The sequence below is a fragment of the Pecten maximus genome, chromosome 1, assembly GCF_902652985.1.
Source record: "Pecten maximus chromosome 1, xPecMax1.1, whole genome shotgun sequence".
NCBI lineage: Eukaryota > Metazoa > Mollusca > Bivalvia > Pectinida > Pectinidae > Pecten > Pecten maximus.
Window position 1 is genome coordinate 24,666,492 of NC_047015.1, and position 22,233 is coordinate 24,688,724.

The following is a 22,233-nucleotide window of genomic DNA, read 5'->3' on the forward strand; positions in this document are numbered from 1 at the left end:
TTTGTTCTGTTGTAGTGTGACAACACCAGTGTGTTTTGTACTGTTACAGTGTGGCAACATCAGTGTGATTTGTACTGTTGCAGTGTGGCAACATCAGTGTGCTTTGTACTGTTGCAGTATAACACCAGTGTACATGTGTTTTGTACTGTTGTAGTGTGGCAGCACCAGTGTGCTTTGTACTGTCTAGTGTGGCAACACCAGTGTGCTTTTGTACTGTTGTAGTGTGACAACACCAGTGTGCTTTGTACTGTTGCAGTGCGGCAACACCAGTGTGCTTTGTACTGTTGCAGTGCGGCAACACCAGTGTGCTTTGTACTGTTGTAGTGTGACAACACCAGTGTGCTTTGTACTGTCCAGTGTGGCAACACCAGTGTGCTTTGTACTTTTGCAGTGCGGCAACACCAGTGTGCTTTGTACTGTTGTAGTGTGACAACACCAGTGTGCTTTGTACTGTTGTAGTGTGACAACACCAGTGTGCTTTGTACTGTTGTAGTGTGACAACACCAGAGTGCTTTGTACTGTTGTAGTGTGACAACACCAGTGTGCTTTGTACTGTTTGGGTATAGCACCACTTGCTGACATCAGTGTTAGAGTAAGTTTTAATTACAGAAATATTGGTTTAATTTTTATTGTTTAATATACCGGTTGCCGTGCTTACTGTGATTGGTGTCCTGTTGATTGGAAATCAGGTGTATTACCATTGTGGAAAGTGTCCCAACTCAAAATGTTGGCCTTCATTTCTTTCAGTTCAGTAATGTACGTTTTATATATGTTGTGCTTCCACATCATCCCTAGGGGGTATACTTGAGTTGGCCGTCCATCTTCCTGTACACATAATAGGGTGGACAGTTATCCCCACTGATATCCTTAATGTTATCAATCTTATGTAACATCATTATACTTGTATATCTGAAATAATGATACTCCTGTCATTTGCACTGTTGCTCTTTTGTACAGGATGTTATTTTTGTCACATATCTTGATGATCAGGGGTTATTTTTATGTTTGTGTTTGGTTGATTGTAACTGACCAGTTTTGTTTTTTCCAACACATGTACCAGTTATTACAAGGTCAGTGGGAAAAGACAACCATACTGGGAGCTGACTATACACCCATGACATATGTTACACGACTAACGTTAACTTGTATACAAATCCTATTCAAAATATCCTGCTAAATTATCCTCATAATACACTATACCTTTTAACAGAGTTAAGATATTTATATAACCGATGAATTGTAATGTTACTTATACAAGTATTTAACCTATTCTTCGCTGGATCTCAAACAAAAAGTTGACATAATGTTGACTACAGTATATAATGATTACACTATTATCGATAGTGGTCTGATATATCAGCAGACATGTACAATGATCAACCTAGGCCAGTATAATTATGTGATTGACAATATCAGGGATGGATGTGTAGTACCAATCTTTTAAGGATCTCCGAGGTGGCCATTCAATGAGCTACAGAAGCTGGTTGATAAATATACTACCATAGAATGGTATCTATTAATTTGACTAGTATAGCTATATAACTAAATTTTTTGGAATAAAATCATTAGATTTATATACAAGTGCTGAAATATAAATTGTAAACTCCATAATAAAGAATAGCGACATTTGCATCTGTATTGGATACAGTATTACTAGTGTGGCCAGTAATGAATGGTTGGTATATATTACAAGACTGTGATGTGTGATAGCTGTGAATAACTCGAGTGTAAATGTGTGTGGTTTAGTCATGAAGCCATGGACAGATATTTGTTATTACAAAATGTGGACAGATATTTGTCCATATAAAAAGCGGACAGATATTTGTCCATTCAAAACGTGGACAGATATTTGTCCATACAAAATGGATAATAAACATTGGATACATACTGTGCTGCCACTATATATGTATTTAATATTGTATTTTTCTCTTTGAGAAAGATGAGTGCGATATGAACGTAAACAGGATGGCAATGTAATGGCTGTTAAATGATTTGTGTGTGTTCTTAATTTGAAAGTGTGATTGAATCTCTGCCACATTATTATTTGCACATGGAAATGTATTTCTATATTTTGTATGTTATTAAGTTAGCTGGATCTATGGGGACCTTTGCAGGCATTAGTCTCACTGCTGTTTGTTACCTGCTGTGGAGGTCTTGTTACTGTGTAGAGGAGAGGGTGATGTTGTAGATGACTGTAAGGCATGAGTGTCGGTCGTCATTGGCCGTGGGTTGTGTTGTAACTACCACATATACATAGGAGTATAGCTGTATTTGCATTGTATGTAATGACTAATTTGTGTGGTGTCTACATGTATGTATATAACTGCAAAAAAAAAAAAAAAACTGTACTTCAATCCAGTATAGTATAAGCTTTTCAATTCAAATTATACTTTAATAACCAGTTGTGAAATTTTCATCTAAACAATTTGGCTTTACAATTAATGAGTGATGGATTTAATGTTGAAATTTTCATCTAAACAATTTGGCTTTACAATTATATTAATGAGTGATGGATTTAATGTTGAAATTTTCATCTAAACAATTTGCCTTTACAATTAATGAGTGATGGGTTTAATTTTTTCCTGTTTCCTGAAGGAAAACATAGTTTTGAAATAATAAATTACATGAAAGTATTGATTCATATAATTTTCTGCGTGTACCAGCTCTTAAGCTGTGGTTTGTGGGTAAAGACCTACACGATATATATTTAAGTACCAGAGGAAGTTTGTAACGTCCAGGTACTGAATCACACTACTGTACTAATTAATCAACACCTTCGTGTGTATCTGATGTGTTCACTTCCTCCTGAGCTAGGATTTTATTGACAGTAGGACTTGATAACTGGTGTATATGTAGTTTGTCACAAAGTCGCTTTGAATTAATGTTATATAGATGTATGGATTTTCAATGTTGACTACAATCATATACCCACCTACATCCTGAATTTAATATTAAGATGTATGTACTTAATAAGTTAAACTTCAGGAATATTTTTGTTATGGTATTTTGATAATATCAAGGTAAGCTCATGAGAAATAAACACAATGAAGTAACCAAGACTTTGTCCACCAAATCATTAATGTGATAGATGTTTTGTTTGTAAGGTAGAAATATCTGATAACCTTGTCAAACAAATCATTAATGTGATAGATGTTTTGTTTGTTAGGTAAAAACATATAATACTATTTGTGTATATGGGTCTGTATTCTTGTCTACTAAAATAGGAGGGATAACACATACCTTTGTTCTTGTGATGGACCCCAAAGTCTGCTCAAAAGATTGTCTATTGAATTAAAAACATTCTCCAAGTTTCTTTACGGGAACAACTAAAAGGGTTAAATTGATGAATCCAAACCCACCATATTTCTGATATTTGAATATCAAAGTATCTTTTGACTTATGTATCATTTTGAAATACTGTCTTTTTTTCCCTAACTTTATTTGCTATACTGTATTTGTATTGGTTGACTGTAAATGTTTATACACTATTTAGAATAATCTATGTAATGTCAGACTTGTCTCTTTATGTTTTAAGCTTAGAGTCAATAATAATTTGCTCTTAAAATTCTTCTCTTTAACATATTGATTCAAATTGTAAAATGGAAGTGAAGACGAGCATACCTGTACTACATACATTGAAACACGAGTCAGTATATAAAATATATCAAAAGGGAAACTTGAATGATTTTATCATTATTATTGTCCAGATAATGAACTCGGTGATATGTATTCTGTCACTTGTACTTGTTATAAGAGAATGTGTAAACAGTAAAAGAATCCTGTCTTATCAGAATATGTGTTGTAGATAACTTTGCCATATGTAAATGTGTTTAGTGTGCTGTAGTCAAGGAACCCTAAGTAGTAAAGCTGTGTGTTTTACCGGAGAACAGATGAAGACTCCCCCAACAAGCCGTGTGTAATGTACCCAAGGGTGAATGTGCTGTGTGTAAATAGTTATTTACATGTTCTCATCAGTTGTCCGTCGTCTCTAATGATGCCTCGGGAGAACTGTTTGAAAGTTTTCATGAGAGTATGGAGTTAAAGGAAAGGTTAGGACTCTTTAAAGATTCCACAGTAAGTCGTATGTGTGAAAAAGAGCCTCAAGTAAGCTGTGTGATATAACTAGGGAGGGAAGTCTTTTGCTCGTTGTGTGATGCTACCTAACTAGATTCCTTACAGTAGTTGTGTGATGTACCTAGGGAGGGAAGTCTTTGCTTTGTGTGATGCTACGTAACTAGATTCCGTATAGTAGTTGTGTGATGTACCTAGGGAGGGAAGTCTTTTGCTCGTTGTGTGATGCTACGTAACTAGATTCCGTATAGTAGTTGTGTGATGTACCTAGGGAGGGAAGTCTTTTGCTCATTGTGTGATGCTACGTAACTAGATCCTTATAGAAGTTGTGTGATGTACCTAGGGAGGGAAGTCTTTTGCTCGTTGTGTGACGCTACTTAACTAGATTCCTTACAGTAGTTGTGTGATGTACCTAGGGAGGGAAGTCTTTTGCTTTGTGTGATGCTACGTAACTAGATTCCGTATAGTAGTTGTGTGATGTACCTAGGGAGGGAAGTCTTTTGCTCGTTGTGTGATGCTACGTAACTAGATTCCGTATAGTAGTTGTGTGATGTACCTAGGGAGGGAAGTCTTTTGCTCATTGTGTGATGCTACGTAACTAGATCCTTATAGAAGTTGTGTGATGTACCTAGGGAGGGAAGTCTTTTGCTCGTTGTGTGACGCTACTTAACTAGATTCCTTACAGTAGTTGTGTGATGTACCTAGGGAGGGAAGTCTTTTGCTTTGTGTGATGCTACGTAACTAGATTCCGTATAGTAGTTGTGTGATGTACCTAGGGAGGGAAGTCTTTTGCTCGTTGTGTGATGCTACGTAACTAGATTCCGTATAGTAGTTGTGTGATGTACCTAGGGAGGGAAGTCTTTTGCTCATTGTGTGATGCTACGTAACTAGATTCCTTATAGAAGTTGTGTGATGTACCTAGGGAGGGAAGTCTTTTGCTCGTTGTGTGACGCTACTTAACTAGATTCCTTACAGTAGTTGTGTGATGTACCTAGGCCCCAGGTAAGCTGTGTGATGCAACTACCAGTAGGGAGGCCTCAGGTCAGATGTGTGTGGGTTGAAACTAGGGAGGGCTCAGGTAGTCATAAGTTATTTGTAACTATAAAGGTGTGAGGAAAGCTGTGTGGTCTCCAAGGAGTCTTCAGGTAAGCTGTCTGATTTAACTAAGGAGGCCTGGGTATAAGATGTAAATCAGACCTAGGGTAAGCTGTAAAGTTCCTAATATGTAACCCGACCAATGATCTCTGGGTACACTCCATATGTGACGATATCCCTGTGAGCTGTATGATTTGAATTTTGAGCTGTTAGTAAGTTGTGCAGTGTAGTTTTCAATCCATTATTGGGTTGTGTTATGTGTGTAATGAGTTTTACATAAGCAGTGTTGTGGGGAGTCCTCTAGTGTGTATATCCTTAATGAGTGTGTGTTGTATTAGACATGCTACCCTGTGCTGAAGCCCTGTGATATCTTGGGTGTCTTATAAACTGGTCTGTATTAATATTAATATGTGCTAAGTACATTTATGTACTACCAGTGCCCTACTAATTAAATTTGATTTTGAAAGACCAGTGCTGTTTCTGTTGTTTCAATTAAGTCCACCAAGGGACAAGTGGTTCTGTTATTAGTCCCCTGCCGTTTGAAAAACGGGGGGACTATAGGTTTACCCTCCGTCCGTCTGTCCGTCCGTCCGGCCGGCCGTCCGTCCGTCCATCTGTCTGTCACGCAATATTTGTCCGGACAACTCCTCCTAAAGTACTACTCCGATTTTAATGAAACTTGGTATACATGATCAGTATAACATGTAGTTGTGCATCTCACTTTTTTTTTTCCAAAAACCAATTTTCAAAATGGCTGCCGACTTCTCATTGGTTGAGACTTGTCCGGACAACTCCTCCTAAAGTACTACTCCGATTTTAATGAAACATGGTATACATGATCAGTATAACATGTAGTTGTGCATCCTATATTTTTAGCCCACCATCATCAGATGGTGGGCTATTCAAATCGCCCTGCGTCCGTGGTCCGTGGTCCGTCCGTCCGTCCCTCCGTCCGTCCGTCCGTCCCTCCGTCCGTCCGTAAACAATTCTTGTTATCGCTAATCCTCAGAAAGTACTGAAGGGATCTTTCTCAAATTTCATATGTTGGTTCCCCTTGGTGCCTAGTTATGCATATTGCATTTTGAGACCAATCGGAAAACAACATGGCCGACAGGCAGCCATCTTGGATTTTGATAATTGAAGTTTGTTATCGCTATTTCTGAGAAAGCACTGAAGGGATCTTTCTCAAATTTCATATGTAGGTTCCCCTTGGTGCCTAGTTATGCATATTGCATTTTGAGACCAATCGGAAAACAACATGGCCGACAGGCAGCCATCTTGGATTTTGATAATTGAAGTTTGTTATCGCTATTTCTGAGAAAGTACTGAAGGGATCTTTCTCAAATTTCATATGTAGGTTCCCCTTGGTGCCTAGTTATGCATATTGCATTTTGAGACCAATCGGAAAACAACATGGCCGACAGGCAGCCATCTTGGATTTTGATAATTGAAGTTTGTTATCGCTATTTCTGAGAAAGTACTGAAGGGATCTTTCTCAAATTTCATATGTAGGTTCCCCTTGGTGCCTAGTTATGCATATTGCATTTTGAGACCAATCGGAAAACAACGTGGCCGACAGGCAGCCATCTTGGATTTTGACAATTGAAGTTTGTTATCGCTATTTCTGAGAAAGTACTGAAAGGATCTTTCTCAAATTACATATGTAGGTTCCCCTTGGTGCCTAGGTATGCATATTGCATTTTGAGACCTATCGGAAAACAACATGGCCGACAGGCAGCCATCTTGGATTTTGACAATTGAAGTTTGTTATCGCTATTTCTCAGAAAGTACTGAAGGGATCTTTCTCAAATTTCATATATAGGTTCCCCTTGGTGCCTAGTTATGCATATTGCATTTTGAGACCTATCGGAAAACAACATGGCCGACAGGCAGCCATTTTAGATTTTGACAATTAAAGTTTGTTATTGCTATTTCTCAGAAAGTACTGAAGGGATCTTTCTCAAATTTTGATATGTAGGTTCCCCTCAGTGCCTTTTTTAGCCCACCATCATCAGATGGTGGGCTATTCAAATCGCCCTGCGTCCGTGGTCCGTCGTCCGTCCGTCCGTCCGTCCGTCCGTCTGTCCGTCCGTCCGTCCCTCCGTCCGTAAACAATTCTTGTTATCGCTATTTCTGAGAAAGTGCTGATGGGATCTTTCTCAAATTTCATATGTAGGTTCCCCTTGGTGCCTAGTTGTGCATATTGCATTTTGGGACCGATCGGAAAACAACATGGCCGACAGGCAGCCATCTTGGATTTTGACAATTGAAGTTTGTTATCTCTATTTCTGAGAAAGTATTGAAGGGATCTTTCTCAAATTTCATATGTAGGTTCCCCTTGGTGCCTAGTTATGCATATTGTATGTTGGGACCGATCAGAAAACAACATGGCCGACAGGCAGCCATCTTGGATTTTGACAATTGAAGTTTGTTATCTCTATTTCTGAGAAAGTATTGAAGGGATCTTTCTCAAATTTCATATGTAGGTTCCCCTTGGTGCCTAGTTGTGCATATTGCATTTTGGGACCGATCAGAAAACAACATGGCCGACAGGCAGCCATCTTGGATTTTGACAATTGGAGTTTGTTATCGCTATTTCTGAGGAAGTACTGAAGGGATCTTTCTCAAATTTCATATGTAGGTTCCCTTTGGTGCCTTGTTATGCATATTTCATTTTGGGACCAATCGGAAAACAACATGGCCGACAGGCAGCCATCTTGGATTTTGACAATTGGAGTTTGTTAACACTATTTCTGAGGAAGTACTGAAGGGATCTTTCTCAAATTTTATATGTAGGTTCCCTTTGGTGCCTAGTTATGCATATTGCATTTTGGGACCAATCGGAAAACAAAATGGCCGACAGGCAGCCATCTTGGATTTTGACAATTGAAGTTTGTTATCGCTATTTCTGTGAAAGTACTGAATGGATCTTTCTGAAATTTCATATGCAGGTTCCTCTTTGTGCCTGGTTATGCATATTGCATTTTGAGACTAATCAGAAAACAACATGGCTGACAGGCAGCCATCTTGGATTCTGACAATTAAAGTTTGTTATCGCTATTTCTGTGAAAGTAATGAAGGGATCTTTCTGAAATTTCATATGCAGGTTCCCCTCAGTGCGTAGTTATGCATATTGCATTTTGAGACCAATCGGAAAACAACATGGCCAACAGGCAGCCATCTTGGATTTTGACAATTGAAATTTGTTATCGCTATTTCTCAGAAAGTAATGAAGGGATCTTTCTGAAATTTCATATGCAGGTTCCCCTCAGTGCCTAGTTACGCATATTGCATTTTGAGACTAATCAGAAAACAACATGGCTGACAGGCAGCCATCTTGGATTTTGACAATTGAAGTTTGTTATCGCTATTTCTCAGAAAGTAATGAAGGGATCTTTCTAAAATTTCATATGCATGTTCCCGTCGGTGCTTAGTTATGCATATTGCATTTTGAGACTAATCAGAAACAACATGGCCGACAGGCAGCCATTTCGGATTTTGACAATTGAAGTTTGTTATCGCTATTTCTGTGAAAGTACTGAAGGGATCTTTTTCAAATTTCATATGTAGGTTCCCCTCAGTGCTTAGTTTTGCATATTGGGACCAATACGAAAACAACATGGCCCACAGACAGCCATTATAGCTAAATCTTAAATTCTGTATATAGGTTCCCCTTGTTTGAAAAGTACTAGAGGGCTGTTTCTGAATTTACACAGATAAGTAAGACTTAGAGGAAGGGAAAAGTAGGGAAAAGATCAATCTGACATGGAACCTATAAAGATCATTCAATGGTGGGCGCCAAGATCCCTCTGGTATGCATATTGCATTTTGAGACTAAACGTAAAAAAAACATGGCCGACAGGCAGCCATCTTGGATTTTGACAATTGAAGTTTGTTATCGCTATTTTTGAGAAAGTACTGAAGGGATCTTTCTCAAACATTTTTGTAAGTTCCCCTTGGTCTGTAGTTCTGCATATTGCATCTTGGGACCAATAGGAAAACAACATGGCCGACAGGCAGCCATCTTGGATTTTGACAATTGAAGTTTGTTATCGCTATTTATCATTTGTAGGTTGCCCTCTGTGCCTAGTTATGCATATTGGATTTTGAGACCAGTCAGAAAACAACCTGCCCGACAGGCAGCCATCTTGTATTTTGACAATTGAAGTTTGTTATCGCTATTTTACAGAAGGTACTGAAGGGATCTTTTTCAAATTTCATATGTAGGTTCCCCTTGGTCCCTGGTGTTGCATTTTGGGACCAATCCGAAAACAACAGACAGCTTTTATCGCTAAATCTTAAATTTTATATATAGGTTCCCCTTGTTTGAAAAGTACTAGAGGGCTGTTTCTGAATTTACACAGATTAGTAAGACTTAGAAGAAGGGAAAAGTAGAGAAAAGATCAATCTGACATGGAACCTATAAAGATCATTCAATGGTGGGCGCCAAGATCCCTCTGGGATCTCTTGTTTTCTTTAAAAATTCATTTTTCAAAATGGCTGCCGGCTTTTCATTGGTTAAGGCTTGTCCGGACAACTCCTCCTAAAGTACTACTCCGATTTTAATGAAACTTGGTATACATGATCAGTATAACATGTAGTTGTGCATCCTATATTTTTTTCTTTAAAAATTCATTTTTCAAAATGGCTGCTGGCTTTTCATTGGTTAAGGCTTGTCCGGACAACTCCTCCTAAAGTACTACTCCGATTTTAATGAAACTTGGTATACATGATCAGTATAACATGTAGTTGTGCATGCCACATTTTGTTTTTCGAAAAACCAATTTTCAAAATGGCCGCCGACTTTTCATTGGTTGAGGCTTGTCCGGACAACTCCTCCTAAAGTACTACTCCGATTTTAATGAAACTTGGTATACATGATCAGTATAACATGTAGTTGTGCATGCCACATTTTGTTTTTTCGAAAAACCAATTTTCAAAATGGCCGCCGACTTTTCATTGGTTGAGACTTGTCCGGACAACTCCTCCTCAAGTACTAGTCCGATTTTAACGAAACTTGGTATACATGATCAGTATAACATGTAGTTGTGCATCCCACATTTTTTTTTTTAAATTTCATTTTTCAAAATGGCTGCCGGCTTCTCATTGGTTGAGGCTTGTCCGGACAACTTCTCCTAAAGTACTACTCCGATTTTAATGAAACTTGGTATACATGATCAATATAACATGTAGTTGTGCATCCCACATTTTTTTTCCCGAAAAAACAATTTTCAAAATGGCCGCCAACTTCTCATTGGTTGAGACTTGTCCGGACAACTCCTAAAGTACTATTCCGATTTTAACGAAACTTGGTATACATGATCAGTATCACATGTAGTTTGCATCCCAATTTTTCTTTTCGAAATAAAACATTTTTCAAAATGGCCGCCGGCTTCTCATTGGTTGAGGCGTGTCTGGACAATCCTAAAGTACTACTCTGATTTTAACGAAACTTGGTATACGTGATCAGTATAACACGTAGTTTAAAAAATGGGAAATAAATAGTTGCAATACTATCCATCCTTGTTTCAATTAAGTCCACCAAGAGACAAGTGGTTCTGTTGTTTACATTAAGTCCACCAAGAGACAAGTGGTTATGTTGTTTACAGTAAGTCCACCAAGAGACAAGTGGTTATGTTGTTTACAGTAAGTCCACCAAAAGACAAGTTCTAAGAAGCCAAACTTTGACAATGAAAAGGTTCGTTCCACTATGAAAGGGACAATAAAAGCATGGCGTAAACTGAACACAGTGGCAATTTTTATTAATCATAAATAAATGACATGGTCACAGAAAATATATATATTCATACAAAATGTATGGCACCTATTTGTACAGAGGGAATGTCTTACACAATTTTACACCATGAAAGTCAATGAATCAAATGCTGGAGGAAAATATGACAAAGTACAAATGTACATTATATTGAGTATTGTCTAGACTAGATTATTGGTATATATTGGGACTTTTTGGATAAATACTGCCATTAAAATGTAACTGATCAGTCAACCAAGTTCACTCTGCTGGACATCTAACAGGTCTGTATCACATCCAGTCTGATGGAGACACGACAGGTGTGTAACACATCCAGTCTGATGGAGACATGACAGGTCTGTAACACATCCAGTCTGATAGAGACATGACAGGTCTGTAACACATCCAGTCTGATGGAGACACGACAGGTCTGTATCACATCCAGTCTGATGGAGACACGACAGGTCTGTATCACATCCAGTCTAATGGAGACACGACAGGTCTGTATCACATCCAGTCTGATGGAGACACGACAGGTTTGTATCACATCCAGTCTGATGGAGACATGACAGGTCTAACACATCCAGTCTGATGGAGACACGACAGGTCTGTAACACATCCAGTCTGATGGAGACACGACAGGTCTGTAACACATCCAGTCTGATGGAGACACGACAGGTCTGTAACACATCCAGTCTGATGGAGACACGACAGGTCTGTAACACATCCAGTCTGATCGAGACATGACAGGTCTGTAACACATCCAGTCTGATGGAGACATGACAGGTCTGTATCACATCCAGTCTGATGGAGACACGACAGGTCTGTAACACATCCAGTCTGACGGAGACATGACAGGTCTGTAACAAATCCAGTCTGATGGAGACACGACAGGTCTGTAACACATCCAGTCTGATGGAGACATGACAGGTCTGTATCACATCCAGTCTGATGGAGACACGACAGGTCTGTAACACATCCAGTCTGATGGAGACATGACAGGTCTAAAAACATCCAGTCTGTCTGAGATTGTCAATGTGTGAACATATTGTTACAGTGTGCCAGCTTTGTGTGCCAGTCACTGACAAAACATAGCGACCATGTTAACAAAGGTAGAAGGGTCAGAGTGATTGTCATCAGGAGCAGGGCATTCATCATGTTCTTGTTGTTGATGCTCGTCCCAGGCCTAGAGGACATAAAGATAAGTATAGTTAAAAACAAGGAATTGTTAATGAACAGGTCCTTACAAAGCAGGCAAATGGAGATGAAATGTAAGGTGAACAGAATTACCTTCCTTTACATGAAATCTTCAATGTTTTAATCTATCTGATGTGATCATGTATATACAGTCATGTATTTACAGTGCCACTTCCTAATACCGATCCCTCTGAATCCAAATACCAAATTGATTTGTTTCCAGAATGGTTAAAATATACCAAAAATGGTTTCTTTAAACTGGCCTTACCTGAGAAAACATGACAGGTGCCTGGCCAACTGACAGTAAAATCAACACCTGTAGCAATTGTTGTCATAAGCTTTGTCTTCAGACATACACATGTAGTACGTAAATTGGTACATAATACTCTATGACTAAAGGAGCAATATGATTTGTGTTCTATATAAAACCTAAATCATCATGCATCATTGAAGCAGTACAATCTTTACCATAAGAAAACAAGTAAAGCTAACAAAGTGGAGATTCACATCTTATTTGAATGATGCCAGAACAGGTTGTTTTTGCAACAGACAAATTTGCATATGATAAGGAAGATAATAGTAGATCAGGCTTTGTTACAGAATGCAATATCAAAGTCCTGCATGATTGGTAAGTTCCAACGTATCTGAAGAACTTACCTGCCAATATTAGTGAACCTGGCTATGCCTAGCCAGAAGATGATTATAAACACACCTCCCATCTCTCTGTTTGGGAACATGAAATGTACAGTTAAAATAGTTTTAAAGAAAAACAAATTACAGTAACTAAAAACATATCATTAAGTCCAAAATTGAACTAATTTCTGAAAAGAGTAATTGATTTAAGGATTTAACTGAATCTTATTTATATTTATGACAGATTGAAACACTATTAAGTTTTAACACAACTGTAGCACATCTTATGTATAGGGGCCGGTAGTGAATTGACAACCCTAACCTTAACATAGTAGTATAGGCAACTACTGTAAATAATTTACAGTAGTCGCCTATAATACTACCTTGATCTTGTGGAATATATTTTTAACAAGACATTGAAGATACAGAATATCATATAGCTGTTAAGTAGTAAGTCAATCTTAAGCTTTTAGTGATGTAAACTTTAACTTGATGCTGTGAACTTGACTTAAAGTATAGACCTGTGTGATTACACTACAATCATATCTGAATTCTTATCAATATTAAGCAGTTAATAGTTTTGGACAAATATCATGATCTGATCTTTAGTCCCTACATTAGTCAATCCTTGATTTTAGACAAATGAATTACAGACTATTTGATCTGAATAATATCTATAGTTACCTCCCTTCCTCATGTTGTAGCGGGTTGGCTACCTGGTGTCCAAGTGCCTCTAGTGTTATTACCACAGCATATACAGCATAGGCACATGATAGAGTGAAGTCAACCACTGCAATACTGCCCCAGACTGCAGTCTCTATAACAGAAATACATGTTGGCCTACAAACTCTAGGAACACACTTTTCCAAACAGATATGCAATTCTTTGAACTGTTTCAAAATTCAAATATACTGAAATGACTTTGACAAATAATGAAAAGACCACATTTGGATTCAGCCAGGATTGCTATAAAGTTGCAAAAAGAAATGATCTTGACCCACTTTCAATGTAACAAGGGAAAATTTGTTGAAATAGTCAAAACATTGGTCTTCCAGTAGATACAATATGAATGTGATAAAAGACTTTAAAACATTTTATGGTCACATGGTTCAAATGGGGGGTATGTTAAAAACATCTTAGAATCTTTTTTTTTCATTTCTAGAAGACTAAGATCATGGTACAATGTACTTGGCCAGCAGGTACTTGGGATACTTGTGTGATGCTGTAAAGTTCCCTCATGTAATGACCGCCACCTCATTTCAAAGTCGCAGGAAGTTCAGGAAGACCAAGACACCATCATTATTATACCCCCCCCCCCCCCCCCCCCCCCCCACAAGAAAGTTGAGGAACTGAAATCATCTCTGTCCTGATTGTCTAGTGGTAGTCTGGATTTCTATCGTACCCAGATCTTTTCTTGACAACTCGTCTAAACTTGTATACTACCAGGTAAATTAAATGAAACTAACGCAGAATATTACAGGCCATAATGCAGATATGCATGCAGGTTTTTTTTTTCTGGTTGAAATTACACAACATTTTACATGCATATTTTTTGTAATGGCCTGTAACCTCAGTCTTTTGGTCAATTTACTCAAATTTATTCAAGTGTTAATATAAATGCTTGTAATTTGACACATCATCTGTTTCCATAACCATTACTATAGAAACACAATACATATGTAGACGTATCTGATTGGTCAAAAGATTTTGCCAAACAAGCTGAAAATTGTTATTTGTAAGTTATGAGGGATGACAATTACAATGGTACTGTTTTTCAAAACATTGAATGACATTTTTTGCCAAAAAAAGCCATGGTAACCAAAAAAAGACCTATGATTCAATTCAATGAGTATATTCTAAACTACTTGTAAACTTGTGAGCAATCAACAAGGCATCTCGAGCGATATAATAATCCCCTCACTTTTCAACATTGATAAATACACAATAAAAGATGGTAAGCATTGTCTTATCATACAATGTCGCTCAGGAAAATGCTACTGAAAATCATTAACAGAGAAAATAGTTGTAAGAGTAATGAAGTTATAGAGCTATATATATACAGTGTATATATATGATAATTAAATAAATTGGTAGAGCAGAATGATGAGTATCCATTAATAGTAAGAGCAAGTACAGAAGTGTATGAAGCTTTAGGACAATCAGATATAACTAATGAAATCAGTAGAGTGAGGACACTTGAATGTCTATTTATAGTAACAGACCAGCAGCTACCAGAGACCTCAATTTTGTATCCCAGGAGAATGAAACCCAAATTTGCCCAAAAAATGATGCAAGGGTGTCAAAAATCTATTTACAGTAACTATAACCTAATTTTTGACCCCAGGTGACTGAAATAAGAACTCGTACAAGAGATGATAGTTGTAAGAGGATGGAGTTTCAGGACAATTTGATTATTACTAAAATCAGCCGATTGAGGACGTCCTTTTGTTATGTACCAGCTTATCGCTATTTACCCTCACCGACTGATCGTGAGGGTCCTCACCGACTGATCGTGAGGGTCCTCACCGACTGATCGTGAGGGTAAAATGAAACTAATACAACCGACCTTTATTATGAAGAGGTATATGTGGGTTTCTTTTGGTTGAAATTTCGTCATGGTAACCAGGTCACTTTCTTGTGATGGCCCATAGCCCATCAGCTCTTAGGTCAATTTCATTCAAACTTGGTCAAATGGTGTAACTGATCAAATTAAGCTAAAGTTTGACACACCAGGTTTTTTTCGAGAACCGTTACTACTGTATGGAAACATAATCGAAGCTTCTGATTGGTCAAAGTTTAGTAATTGCACGATTTAGCTGAAAATTGGTTTGAGAGATGGCGAATATAATGGCTGTCACTGTGTTGCCATGGTACCCAAAAGAAGAATCTATATTTGGACAAATCTTATTCAAACCATTCCTATTGTGATCATATTATATAGATATGCATACACTTTGGTTGTGGTAGAAATTTGCTTGTCATAGTAATCTGGTCATTATATAAGTTTAGTATAAAGACCCATAGGTAATCACCAACCCCAGCAACACAGTCTCAAGAGGGCAGCAACGGTTTGTACAACACTAATGGTTGGGCGCAACAGGATCCCCTAAAGCCTCTGCATGGTTGCTCCAGTAATCCACCTCCCTTAGAACCCTCAGTAAGCCCATTGCCCTCGAACTCAGGGGGCATTGGATTCATCAACATTTCACTCTCTACATGCACTTCCCTCCCCACATAAGTTTGCCGGTTGATTGGACTCGCAGGCCGGCACCCATCATTCAGCCAATCAGCATCAACCAACCCACAAACAATGACACCCGTGTCTAAAACTCCGGACCCTTGAGTTATCTGACGTAGTATGTTGTCAATAGTTACAGGAACTTCCTCACAACAGGTACCCCTCTTCGAAAAGGTCGTAGCTAAGACAGAAGCTTTCTCCTCCTCACCACTGCCTAAATTAATTGGAAAATGAATCTCAGCCCCACCCTCTGTATGCTGAATTACATCACAGCAAAGTGCAAGGGAATGGGCCATTTGCTGCAGAGAGTTCCGATAAGGAACACAATTATCTGATGTAGGGAAGGTACCCAGTGAGGATCTCTCGTGCTTAACCAACATCATCAGGCTATCAATTTCTGCAATGATATCTGATAGTGTATCTCCCATTCACTGAACCCCTTCTATGTTACCAATCATACTGACACCCGATATGGAAACACAACAGATGTGTTAAATTTGAACTGATTCGTGAACACAGCTAAGTACTGAACAATAGCACTGACCATGCACCTCCCTGCCACATGTGGCTATAAAAAGCTTTCACAAAGGACACTATACCGCTGAATAACTATTTAAGAAAATAAGCTTTTACTGCTGACACCAATGTTGTAAATGATGACCGAATATACAATGTAATGTACTCAATATCTATATTGCCGACAATGGCAGGTGTAGTCTATGATCACGCGAGTGAGGTACATAAATATGTCCATGTACAAGCTTGACCAGGTGTAGACTACCCCGATTGCAGTCATGTATGGCCGAACCTCAGCTTCGGGATGAGGTGACATAAACACCTTCGCTTAGAGGAGTCAGCTCGTCACGTACATTTACAACACAGTCCTTAGATCAATTTTATAACCTTACCTTGTGTGAAAATTATAACATATGTGACCTCCTGGGACCTTGAAAGAAGGTAAAGTTAATTCATATGAGGCACTTTACATTCAAGGTCAATGCCATTTATATTAGGAAACTGTATAGTACCCTATTCAAGTCACCTGCTGTCAAAATAATACCATGACCATGGGTCTTTTAAAAACAATTATTAAATATCTTGAATATTTTAACACAGTGCTTTTTGAACTTGTATAGCACTAGATCTACAGAAAAAAATTAAAAAGTCTGCTGATATTAATGGAATATTTTGCTATTCTTGCTAAGCATCCATGTGAATGATACATGCCCTCAGGACCTATCAAACTATCCAAAAGGCTACTGATATTTAGTCTGACGTGTTGTCTTTAATTGGGGAAATATGAATTCTACAAAGCTAACTTGATGGGATATATGTTACTCAAGCTCTTTGATAATAAAATAGATGTATTACCATAAAAAGTTGACAATGATAATATCAAATGATACAAATCCTTTGTTATTGTGATACATACAGATTACTTACTCGCAATACTAGGCTTGACTGCAGCTGTCAAGCTGAGAATCCCAGGTACAGCATACCCTGGCTGAAAATCATACATGTACTCTGATAAAGTAGTTCTTGAAAATGTATAAAAACCAAAAATTGTGGTGATTTAACAATTTAGGATGTTAACACTCATAAGCGAAAAAAAAAAAAAAAAAAGCAAGAGGGCTCATGGACCAGTCACCTTTGGCCTTATAAAATGACATTTTTGGTTGACCTTAATACTATGAAATTGATAGGTTTTTTTTTCTTTTTTAATCTTTTGTGGAAAATCAATTTTTTTTCTCTGAAGCATATAACAATTTTTTTTTTTTTTAAAGAAAATCAAAATGTTTTTATAGCAATATACTTACCACCCATATGTACCAATCATCATCATTCAACTGTAAAAACAAGAGTCCAAATTAAGTCTTAGTCAGTAAGTAGGAGTTAGAAACAATGACCAGCAATATCTCCCATTTTAATAGAGAACAGCATTGTTTAGTTGCAGCAGAAGTAGTATTGGTAACAAAGGATCCAATCTCCTTTATCATGAGAGCATCATAAACCAATCAACAAACATTTGTTTCTAAGCGGTCACAAAATGTACTTTGTCTTTAGTTAGAAGAAATATCAAACAAAAGAAAGGCATTAAGGTCAATTAAAATGAGATTAAAATAACATTACTGTTATACTCTTATTAACTGTACGATATAACTACAGAGCTAACACTTACATTTACGAAGGCAGCCAAACCAAAGAAAACTGTCATGATGACATTGACCAGCTGCCACACCAATGTAGAGGGAGAGCTGTGATCATCCTGCATTCTGTTGTGGTGGATATGGAAATCTGACTGCATTACTAACGAAAAAAAATCATAATATTGTTTTGATGTTTTTGGAAGGATTCAGTGTACAATAATTGTTTTACATCGTTTTATTCATTCACTACCGGCGTATATATGCATGTCATGTTCTGATCAAAGAGTACAACAGGAAATTTTGACAGATGGCATTAATGCCCTATACAATTAGAAAGATGCATTCACATCGAAAATTCATATGTACCAATTGCACTATATTTTTGTCGGGAATAGCCATTAACGCATGGAAAAATTGATTAAATTCATTTTAAATTCAGCTGTATGTTGAACCAACATGCAACAGTCGACAATTAATCAGTACATATCTTGAACCCAAGGGTACCTTTATTATAAGTATTTTTAAAGCTGTCAACATTGAAAACATGGTTAACATTGAAAACATGGTTGCAAAGCCAACTATAAAACCTGCATTATCTTTGGAGAACAGGTTCACAGCTAGAGGCAAAGGTATAGAAAATATAACGTATTGACCAGAATTTTTTACGGAGAAAAAAATTGAGCCGTCTTTGGCAATTGAAATACATTTGAATGTTTGTGATGCTTTCAAAATAAAGTTAATGAATTAACAAAAAAATGTTGTCTGTGAGATAAATTAACTGTGTAGAGGAATCTTGGACATGAGCCTAATTCACCGTGTTTGACCGACACTGGATATAGCTACATCTGAGGCAGACAGAAAACATGACGAGGTCAAATCACGGTAAATATTGTGGTATTTAATGTAGTTTTAAGCTAAGATTATACTCCAAATTTGTCATGCTTGTTTGAATGTAAATAATTGATGCTTCCTTGCTATGCGATTTTCAATGAACAAACAAATACGGTTTTTATGACATAAATCAGCCTCCCAGTACTGAGTAAACGTTCACATATGAGCACTGTTTTAGACATCGAAAATGTATTTAAAGATTTTATATTATAGAGGAGGCCATTTCAAATGATGAATATTATCAAGTAAAACAATTTTATGCAATCAAAGTTATTGGAATGCACGAAATATGCGAGATACATGAATTTTCGTTGTTGAGCAACTGTACGGCGTATAGTTATTAAGATACTATACGCCGTACACTGACAGATTTTGTTCTCTACATTTTTTCCGATATTTACATTGTGGAACCAGTACAAAGTACTGCCGATTCCACTCCACATACCTTGATCAACTATATCAAGTTTTTAGGTATAATACATTTCTTGAACACTGCGATATCGTCAGTACTAGGCAGTCCATTATGGTTTGTTTACGTTTCTGAAGCAATTTCCTATTTCCATAAAGTTTCTGTGCAGTAAACACTCACTAAACATCTGTCTGCCATCTTTTGCTATTTGTTGTGCATCATTAAGCTAGATTTATACAAACTAGCTTGAAAACTTACAGCGATCTGACTCCAGCATCTAACTGTTTACCGCTTCAGATGTAGCTATATCCGGTGTCGGTCATAATTTTAACACCTTTGGTTCAATGCGAGTTACTGTTATGATTTTGAAACCGAGTACATGTGTCTCAGTTTTGTTAAGAATAGCTGTTGATAAAAGCTGTCAATCGCACCTCGTGATAAGAAGTACACGTATATATGTAGTAGGACTAGGCCTATATCAATAGCTTATGTATTCGAGCCACGATATCATTCTTCACCAGCTGGTAACAGGAACATAATGGAGATGTGATTATAGAGAGTGATTCCAAATACCTGTGACATTATGTAAACGGAACACCGCGTATACTGATGTTTATGTTCTTATTGACGTGTTCATTGTTTACAGAGAATGTCACTGTAAATACCTGATGTATTGCAACCCTCTAAGTGCAGCCGCCATGCAGACAAAACGTGGTCTGTTTACAAAACAATGCGCATGCGCAATATAATATAATAGGAAAAAGAGATATGCCCTAGTACTAGACCGTTTTTTTTTACCGATTGTACCTATTGATTGTTTATAAAACAAGGACGGGCATAGTGGTTTGCTATTGTTATTAAATATTATTGTTATTAATGTGATCTGATTGTAACTGCGGATGTACTTTGTATTGTCGGTAGCGCGCTATATGTATCTCCTCTGGCTCTGACACCATGGGCCAAGAGTCGCAGAGTCAAGAAATTTTATTTAAAGTCGCATATTATACAACAATTCAACAATAGCACTGTAGTGCTATTCTTGCGGCAAACGTAGGTAAAATCAACATGATCACAGTACAAGCATACATTGTAACAAATTTGAATATATAGTTGCAGTTTCATATTTATACTAAAAAAATAATAGTTTAATAATGGACTCTTGTAACTCTCACAAGCGTCACAAAAGAATAAATTAAAACACTATCAAAGTGTAATGTACATATATGCTAACATAGCACAGAATAAAAATTGACATAGTATACACTAATATAGTATGTGTTAAAAGAGACTAGACCTGTTGGTCAGAAAAATTAAAGCTGAAATTGATAAGTTTATTACATAAAATTAAATCTAAGTATATTATCTAAAAATATTGCACTGTGATTTATTTAAGAAAGTTGACGAAGGACTCCAAAGGGGGAACGATTGGTTTGGTTTGGTTTATTTTGTTTAACGTCCTATTAACAGCTAAGGTCATTTAAGGACGGCCTCCCGTGCGTGCGACATGCATGCGTGTGGTGAGTGCGTATGTGTGTTTTGGGAGGCTGTGGTATGTTCGTGTTAAGTCTCCTTGTGATAGGCCGGAACTTTTGCCGATTTATAGTGCTACCTCACTGAAGCACACTGGGTCAGGGCTAACATTTACAATCCATGGACTTCATGAAAATTTCGTAGCAAGGATGTTCAAGCAATATCTAGAAATGGAAAACCATTGGAATTTGAAGCAATTGTACATGTCATAAAGCTAAGTTGTAAGCTGTCATTGCTGGTTACGTTGAAATTAGATATCGACATACGCACGCGGCCGATGTTAAATAATATTTATAGTGTCCTTGATTACATTTTTGTTTTATTTAAAGATAATACATCATCAATATGTAAAGGTAAAACTGGAGGAGTTTGGAAGGTCGCTAGCTGTGACCTGTTCTGATAAGCCTTCCAAAACAAGTCGGCGAAGGCAGAACGGCACAGTTTGTTCCCATGAGTATACAATTTAATTTGCTGGAATATCTTGTCACCAAACTCAGCAAAGGCGATGAGAAATAGAATTATTGTCGCGATTTATGGAGTGGACAAGCTGAAGTATTTTGACGAGAATTTCAATATACTGGTACTTTTTGCATAACGTCATCCCCAATTAAACGCAAATGTTACCATCTGTCTTCATTGTTCAAATACCGACCCCTTGTGTAAATGGCAAGCCGTTTGGGTTTTTACCTATTAAATACAGATATCTGTATTCAAAATAAAGATATCATTATTAATATAAAAATTTAAGATATCTTTAATTCAAATAGAGATATCTTTAATTTAAATAGATATGTCTCTAATTGAATTAGAGATATCTGTATTTGAATTAGAGATATCTCTATTTAAAATACAGATATCTCTAATTAAACACGAAATAGAGATATCTCTAATTCAAATACAGATATCTCTAATTCAATTAAAGATATCTTTATTTCAATTAGAGATATCTGCATTTCATTGTAAATAAAGATATCTGTATTTAAAATAAAGATATCTTTAATTCAAATACAGATATCTCTAATTCAAATACAGATATCTCTAATTCAATTAAAGATATCTCTATTTCAAATACAGATATCTCTAATTGTTGTAGAAATACAGATATCTTTATTTTAAATACAGATATCTCTATTTGAATTAAAGATATCTTTATTTGACATGAAATAGAGATATCTGTATTTAACCATCAAATAGGAAAAACGACTGCTCTCTTGATTCTCCCTTTTGCGCATGACGGAGGTAAAGCAGTAGTGACGCAAAATGGCGGGAA

General features: G+C 37.1%; 1 protein-coding gene and 1 long non-coding RNA gene across 5 annotated transcripts; both read right to left on the reverse strand.

The window, feature by feature from the left end:
* Positions 1-1,315: 1,315 nt before the first annotated feature.
* On the reverse strand, positions 1,316-5,654 carry LOC117325505. The gene is made up of 2 exons (XR_004532279.1): positions 4,231-5,654; positions 1,316-4,160 (listed from the first exon to the last, which is right to left on the reverse strand). It is a non-coding gene; the product is annotated as an uncharacterized LOC117325505 (long non-coding RNA).
* Positions 5,655-10,902: 5,248 nt separating this feature from the next.
* LOC117325551 (transmembrane protein 220-like) lies at positions 10,903-20,198 on the reverse strand. 4 transcript variants are annotated; one of them, XM_033881964.1, is made up of 8 exons: positions 19,692-19,775; positions 18,166-18,293; positions 17,804-17,833; positions 17,430-17,490; positions 13,433-13,565; positions 12,773-12,838; positions 11,931-12,104; positions 10,903-11,895 (listed from the first exon to the last, which is right to left on the reverse strand). In XM_033881964.1, the coding sequence occupies exons 1-7, from the start codon at positions 19,708-19,710 to the stop codon at positions 11,951-11,953; spliced, it is 591 nt and encodes a 196-aa protein (XP_033737855.1). In that variant the 5' UTR covers positions 19,711-19,775; the 3' UTR covers positions 10,903-11,895; positions 11,931-11,950. The 4 variants fall into 4 exon arrangements, with proteins under 4 accessions (XP_033737855.1, XP_033737938.1, XP_033738019.1 ...); XM_033882047.1 differs by lacking the exon at positions 19,692-19,775 and adding an exon at positions 20,099-20,198 and having other exon boundaries at positions 10,903-12,104; XM_033882128.1 differs by lacking the exon at positions 19,692-19,775 and adding an exon at positions 20,007-20,124 and having other exon boundaries at positions 10,903-12,104.
* Positions 20,199-22,233: the final 2,035 nt, after the last annotated feature.

Bases quoted from the DNA above. Each gene is read 5' to 3' on its own strand.
- LOC117325551 (XM_033881964.1), bottom strand. The intron at 13,566-17,429 runs GTAAGTAATCTG...TTTCTGTTATAG, and splicing joins AGTCAAGCCTAGTATTGCGA to AGACTGCAGTCTGGGGCAGT. The intron at 12,839-13,432 runs GTAACTATAGAT...GTTCCCAAACAG, and splicing joins CTACAACATGAGGAAGGGAG to AGAGATGGGAGGTGTGTTTA.